Below are 7,779 nucleotides of genomic sequence, written 5' to 3'. Positions count from 1 at the left end.
TTCTTTAAAATAAAATTTAAAGTTATTATATTTTAAAGGCTTGTAAAATAAAAAAAAAAAATTTTAATTTGCTTAATTTTTGAATATTTTGTTTAAATTTTTATGTTATTTTTCCACTTGTTTTCGCAAACAAATAAGTTTTCTGAATTGCCTGCATTATTATTTTTATTTTTCGATTTTTGTTTTAATTATCATGTATTTTTCCTTTTGCATGTTTTTGCTAATAACTATGTTTCTGCTTCATCTGCTTCAATATTTAGTTTTTCCAAAATTTTAAAAATTAAAAAAAATATATAATTTTCGAATATTTTCTTTTTTATATTTTTATATTTTTCACATTTGCATTTTTTCGCTAAAAAAATTTTTTTTGCATTTTAGCGAAACAAAAATGTATTCCGTCAATACGAGTATCGCTGTCTTTCTACAATAAAAATCTAGCACAGAATATAATCTACATCAAAATTTGCGAATTATGTATTTGTTTGTGTTCCACTTAAGTTGTGATAAGCAAACCTAACCACGTGTGAGCTTGAAATATTTTGAACAAAAGCTGGCTAATGCCAGCGAAAATTACGTTGAGCAATTGTTGATGTGGTATTTTTATATATAATAGTAAATGTATTAAAAATGTAAGTGTTTCATGTTCTTTCAAATAATATTAAAAAAAAATGTTTTATATTTCTTTAACAAAATATTGAACAAATTTTTAATTTTTTCTTAGCAATTTCCTGACATCGTTTTTTGTTTAAAACTAAAAAAATGTTAAAAAATAATTTTTAAGAAAAAAAAAGTTAAATACATTTTACAAAATATTTAAGCAACAAAACTTCAAAGTAAAAAGAAATACAAAGCAAAAAATTTCGATATTAAAAAAATTACTTTTTTCAAAACAGTTTTCTAAACAAAAAAAAAATTGAACTCATAATCAATTCAAACAGATATCACTAACTTTTGTGTTTGTCATTTTTGCACACAAAAAAAATATTTTATTATTATAATTCTTTAATATTTACTAATAATTTGCTAATAATACTTTCACCCAAAAACGCGTTCCCAAGCTTTACCTTTTTCAAAACGCCTGTTTTTCACCATTTTTCCTGCTACAGCTGCCGTTCTTAAGTTGAAACTTGCGCGATTTAGATGAAAATACGCTTTTTTATTGCTGTATTATGCGTTCATGTATTGCTATACGCAATGTCACTTGTTAGTATATTTTGTTGTTGCACAAATATATTTATATAATTTTATCTACTCAATTGAAACGGCATATATATTTTATATAGCTTTTCGCTACGACTTTTCTCAATACCGTAGCACACGCGCACGTTTTTCTACGCTTTCTGCGTTAGACTGAGCAGCACTGCAAATAAAACGTGTGTTAGCCGCGAAGCTATGAAATCAACAGGCGCCGATGACGTAAATCGACAAGCAACCAATTTGACTTTGATAGCAGTTGTTGTTGATAATACGATTGGCTACAACCTTTGCATTCGTTGATTAGCGCACACGACTTGGCGACGATCGAACCGAAAATCACTTTTTCCTCAAAATTTATTTTGACGCGATCACGAGAATTTCGTATTTAATTTCTATTTTAAAATTTTCCCGTTTGTGTTGTTGTTGTTGCATTTATGAGTTAGCTGTGGCTGTGTGTGTGTGTGTGAATCTGTACCGTTTTCTACGATGCGTGTTGAACGTTGAAATGAAATTTTCACGCGTTCTCGTTTGAGAAGCGTTCTGAAGTCGACTGCTTGAAGTGAACGTGTTGGCAATGCTTTTATATAAATAATACTGATCGCAACTGAAAAGGCGCGCGGGTATATTTGTGCTGCGCGGACAACAGCGCGCACGCTAACACACTCGCGCGCACACGAACTCAGCATTGACAGCAGCGCCAACAACAAGGAGCAAAAGTAACAAAATAAAAGAGGTGCCATCGGCTTCTAACTGCTGCAGCAGCAATGCGGTAGAGACGCCGTTACACACACACACACACACAAATGCGCRTGCAGCATAGGCACCCACACACATACATACAAAAGTGCATGACTGAGCGCTAGTACCGATACTAGTTTCACTCGGCAAGTAATAACAACAACAACGCAGTGTGAGTAAAAGCAGCGGAGCGATGTAAACACACAAGCGCGCACACATACAGCGGCAGGCGCTCACCGAAATAAAGCCAAAAAGTCAGACAAGCAAGCAGCTGTGAGCGCGGCGCGTATATGTGTCTGATTATAGGTGGCGCGCTGCGTGAAGTTCTTGCCGATCTACTGTACATGCTGCTGCAACGCTGCCGGTACACGAAGGCGCGCGCACATATGCACACACAGGTGAGCGAAATGCGCGCGCTCTCTTCAAATACTTAAACGCGCTCGAGTGAGCGTAAGCCGGCGCTGCATTTGAATTCTGATGAGTGCCCACGCACTTGTTGCTATGACTCTTCTTTCATTTTCACACACCCATACAAAAACTCTCCCAGATACAAACATACACCAGCGTATAATCACCTCTTTTCTATGAACCGGCCTATTTCTCAGCAGCCCGATGGTTATCAATGGCGCAGAGAGCGCGTAAATCTGCATGCAACGAAAGTACGTGCTAGCTGCTAGTGTGTGTATTTTAAAATTAGGTTTTGCTTATCTACTAGGTTGCTGCAAACTAGCTATCACGTAGGCCGGCCTCCTAAAAAATTCCAAGCACCCACACATAGGGAATACGCCGCTTATCACTTCCCAACACAGCTGCTGCAGGCCGTCATGGCCATGTCATTTCGTATACATTGGTAGATAAATAACAACAACAAATATAGTGGCCCACACTACAATGATGTCGAAAACAGTTGTTGTCATAAAAAATTATTGTTGTAAAATATTGTTGTAGTGAAATACTGCCTCTATTAAAAATTTGTTGTTTTAAAAATGGTTGTTGTTAAAAATTGTTGTTTTACATTTTTTTGTTGTAACGAAAAGTTTTGTTAGCTGTTGTGGTTGTCGCTGCATTTCGCTGTTAACATGTGTTGTCTATAAACGAGCGACGCATACAAATGAATTGCCTTTAGGAGCGCGTGAAATAGAGTCACACAGTCAGTGAGACACATCAAATGGCGACTATAACTAGTTGAAGTGCCGAGAGTAGTATTAGCATAATGTGCTGCACTCTCATTTAGACCACTGCCACTGAGCAAGCTCAGTTACGCTCAGTTTACTTAGCACGAGTAGCTCTACTTGCTATCTACTATTTGTTAGTATTGCTACAGTCTATTCAAAAGTGATTTCCATTATCAGTAGAAGACGTTAGCTGCAGTGTTGGAGCGTTGTTGTTACTGTCTTCATATATGCTTTGATTTTTTCAGTTGTTAGCGATCGTTATCAGCGTGGAATTGCCTGTGACAATTTATATAATATTTAATTTATTAAAAACAATTGTGTAAACTGTTTATCTACACATATTTCTTTTTATATTTGTACCTATGTACATATATACATATAAATTTATGCACTTGCAACATGTTGCTACAGAGTATAATAGTTTGGTTCACTTAATGCTAGTGAATATTTCGTAAAGCACTTAGCTATAAAAATGAAATTCGCTCAGAACAAATGGCTTGAATATCACTACCAAAATGTATGAAATTGAAAGATAATCCCGTCCATTTCACATATAACGGTACTGTTTAAAACTACGAAAAATGCTATAGATCAGTAACTAAATACGACAGAGACATAACATTTTACCGCCGAAATGGTATGAGAGGATTTAGTGCGAGTGTGAAAGTTCAGTGCGAAAATGAACGAAACCAAGCAAAAACTGCCTCTTTAAGCCTCTAGGTACCGAATATGTGGACCCCAATATCAATAGTTGACTTTTGACCAAAAATAAAGTTTAGTGTTAATAATAAATAAATAAATAATAAATAAATAAAGTTTAGTGTATGGGATATACAACTGAAATTCAGAGCGTATCCCTTACTTTCAATAATAACTCTGTGTATCAAAAAAGGTTTGAAAGGGGTCCATACTTCCTTTAGCCCCCGTACACCTAATATAAAGACATTCGAAATTTCAGGTGACTTTATACCGCATATATGGGCCAACATGTCAGTTATCTCAATGAAAATGAGAGAGTATGTTTCACTGATAACAATGTGTCTTTGAGCCTAGAATTCATAAAATTGTTTGAAAAATTGACCTGGCCGCCATCTAACAACCATAGAACATATGTACAGTTGACTTTGCACCATATGATTGGTGATGGTATGTGAGGTACTCTTAATAAATCTCAGGGAACATTTTATTAGCATGTAACATGTTAATAGTATGTAGTATCGACAAAAATAGATAAAATCGGGCCGATACTACATCCAACTCCCACATACTACTTATAACAATTTTCGTTTTTCCAAAAAGAGTTGTCGGTTGCACCCAAACTTAAACCTTTCTTATTTCTTTTATAATGTATACATAGATGACTCAGTGATTTTTTCTGTTAAGATATAGCAATTGCCCATAAAAAAGTATCATTATTGTTATTCTATTTCAAGTATTTTTCTATTATATCATAGCGGTGTACTTTTGCGAGATATTTGTGTCCTAACTTTGAGCCTGAACTACTTACATAAGTTCTGTAGTTATATCTTGAGTAGGGTATATTAAGTTTTCCAAGAAGTTTGTGGCACCGAGAGAAAACGTCAGAGACTTCATATTAGCCATTCGTCTTATTTGGCCATGCTGAAGGTATCGATCTGTAATTTTACACACACTCTTAAATATCGCAGAATATCGAACAATATAATGTATATGTAGCTGCTGTGCACACTGAACGATCATTCAGTCCTTGTATGGAAAACTTCTTCATTGACAAGATATATTCACGAAATTTGTCACATATTATTATCCAAGACAAAGCTACAATTTTAAACAACAACAATTACATATTATTAATATCGGACTACTGTAGCATATAGCTGCCATACAAACTGATCGATCAAAAGTAACTGGAGTTTTCTCTCGGTTTTAAAAGAATTTGGTATAAGCTTTCCCTCTTTTAATATTTAAGCTTGGTTGTTTGAGTAAAATATAGAACTTGCCATAGCTGTCTTTTCGATCTTTGAAAATATTTGATATTTAATATGGGAAGAATGAGTGACTTATAGAGTTTGGGTTATGTTTGTCGAGAGAGGACTTTACTTCTCAATTGCCTACTCAGCCCGAAGGTACCTGTAGGCAATAGTTATTCTGCGTTGGGTTTCGAGGCTGACATTGTTGGTGGTGTTCACGCTGGTTCCAAGATAAACGCAATTATCTACGACCTCAAAGTTATGACCGTCAACAGTGACGTGAGAGTCAGTCAGTTGCCGTCGGCAGTTTTGAACACTTTTGCATAACCCTGCGTTCAGAGAACATGACCATATGCACTCAATATGTTTAATATGAGAGTTGATAATCGCGGATGCTCAAAATTGGCTTCAAATGATTTTCTTGGGATATTTTTAAGGGTTATGTGCTTCGTTTTCGAGATTGAATATACTTTTAAAACAGTTAAGAAATATATTAGAGAATTTAAATCACATAACCTTTGTAGTTTTTTTAGTATAGATTACTGCTCTTATGTGTTTTTGTAATATAAAAACGCAATTTTTATTTTCTTGAAAAGAAAAACGTAGGCATTATCATTAGCGGCTGCTAATTTAACTCAAGACATTCACTTCATTCTTCAAATTTGTTATTGTTACTTTTCAAGCCATTTAATTATTTGCCGCAATCTAACCATTTGCATATAATAGATGAATATTTAATGTCTTATATTGAGAGTATCCAAGAAGCAACATTAGTTATATTTACTAATTTGAATTTCTATAGAACTATTGGAAAACTACTGCACTTAAAGTGCAACAACAACTACAGAAGTAAACTAAGCTGGAGTACATATGTATTTATATTTGGTTAATAAATGAGTACACACAAATATTAAACTCCATGTTTATATACATATATATATAGGTAAATAATTATATATGGACATATATAAAGATAAATATTGACAAGTCAAATCTCTATTACAAAACAACAGTTGTAAGTTTTTGCGTCTTAATTTAGAAGTTTTTCCCTTCATCACGTACATACCCATCCGTTTATTTAGTTAAATAATTTTGAGAGAGGAAAACTTTTTGGAGACTTTAAATTGCATTAATCTGTGAATTTGTATGAACAATACCTACTTTGTGAATGTATATGTTAGTGTGTAAGGGTTTTTTGTTTACATTGACGAGCTGAGAAACTATGGCGTTAAATTAATATTTTGAATAGAAAGATCGCTTTATTTTTTTAAATACAGATGCTTTATTTTGCTTTTTAAATTTACAAAAATTTGGATAATTGAACCCTTCTTCTGTTCTGTTTTTGCCACCTAGTTGCAGTTGTTCATACATTTCAGCTCTAGTAGTGCTTTTGTCTAGACATTGCCACGACAAGACTTCTATTTGTACTTAATATTATGTGGCATGTTCCACAAGTTCATTAAAATGTACAATCGATAACTTGCTAACAAAATATTGAATTACGAATTTCTTGCCGAGAGTATAACTTTGATTAGCCTAATTCTAAACCTCCCCTCTATCTAGCGTACAAACTATCGTTTCTTCGGTTATTTTTGCAGTAGACCACCTTAGTAACATTTCACTACCCACTAAGGACACTAAGGTAGCAAATTTCATTCAACTTAAAAAATAGCTCATGTCATAATTGCAATTTTTCTCTATCTATCGGGTGATCAACGTAGAGGTACTTTTTTCAATAGCCTTATTTTTGACACAAGAACACTTTATAGGAGCCAGGGTAAAAAATAAACCATGGGCACATCCCACATTTCGGTAAAAACCATTATCTAAGGATCTACTCGACCAGAATTGTTCAAATTTACAAACAAAATGAAATTACAACCCCGCCTACTTCCCAAATAACCCAATATTAAATTCCATCTGAATCTTTCACTTTTCAGAATGCAAATCAAGCGCCAAAGAATGCCCCCATATACCGAGTATATGGATCAAAGTTCTAATTTTGAACTTTTTATTGAAAATATCGGTCAATCTGTGACGTATATTATATATATATATATACGTATATATAACCTGGTCTACGAAAAGGGAGCTAACGTGCGAAAACTAGTTTTCTGGGAAACAGCTGTTAAAGAAAAGCATCTCATCTTCCATCCGAATCAACTAAAAAGTGAAAATTGATTTTTTGACACCTAAGCCCCCTTTTCGTAGACCAGGTCACATATATAGAAATTCGGGGAGAGTATTTTTCTAATAATAATATGCCAGTATGTCAAAAAGTAGTTGATCGGAAAATAATTTATTTAGCCCTAATGTACTTAATATTAAGACTTTCGAACCTCCAGTTGACTTGATGTGTGAGGTATTAAATAAAGTTGCTATTTGCCTGAAATAGATAAAATCAACTGAAAACTTGCCCCAGATCTCCTATACCTTACAAGCCATGCACCTGACGGTATTTTCGTATCTTTGAACCAGGCACGTTACAAGAGTATGAAATATTCGGTTATACCCGAACTTAGCACTTCCTTACATTTTTATATTATTTCTCATATATTGTGTTAATTAATATTATCAACTATTCAGAACCAGGTGAGCTTCTAAAAATTGCTCAGTTGGCATGAGTTTGACATTTTTAAAGCACTAAATATTTAGAGAAATTAATATAAACACTTCAGTTCAATCAATTAACAAAGAAATCTTTCATTTTTTTTTTTTTG

At 33.7% G+C, this 7,779-nt stretch overlaps 1 protein-coding gene across 1 annotated transcript in view; it reads right to left on the bottom strand.

The window, feature by feature from the left end:
* The window catches only part of LOC108978315 (putative inorganic phosphate cotransporter), a 28,737-nt gene extending 26,981 nt beyond the window's left edge, over positions 1-1,756 (bottom strand). The window contains exon 1 of the mRNA XM_018948530.1: positions 1,065-1,756. Within this exon, the coding sequence (XP_018804075.1) occupies positions 1,065-1,092 (28 nt within the window). The 5' untranslated portion in view covers positions 1,093-1,756. The remainder of the gene's footprint in view (positions 1-1,064) is intronic.
* Between the last annotated feature and the right edge of the window lie 6,023 nt (positions 1,757-7,779).

This window comes from Bactrocera latifrons, unplaced genomic scaffold (genome assembly GCF_001853355.1).
Source record: "Bactrocera latifrons isolate USDA-ARS-PBARC rearing strain unplaced genomic scaffold, ASM185335v1 scaffold_12, whole genome shotgun sequence".
Lineage (NCBI taxonomy): Eukaryota > Metazoa > Arthropoda > Insecta > Diptera > Tephritidae > Bactrocera > Bactrocera latifrons.
Note: the sequence above shows the minus strand (reverse complement) of the source record. Positions and strands in the feature narration are given on the sequence as shown.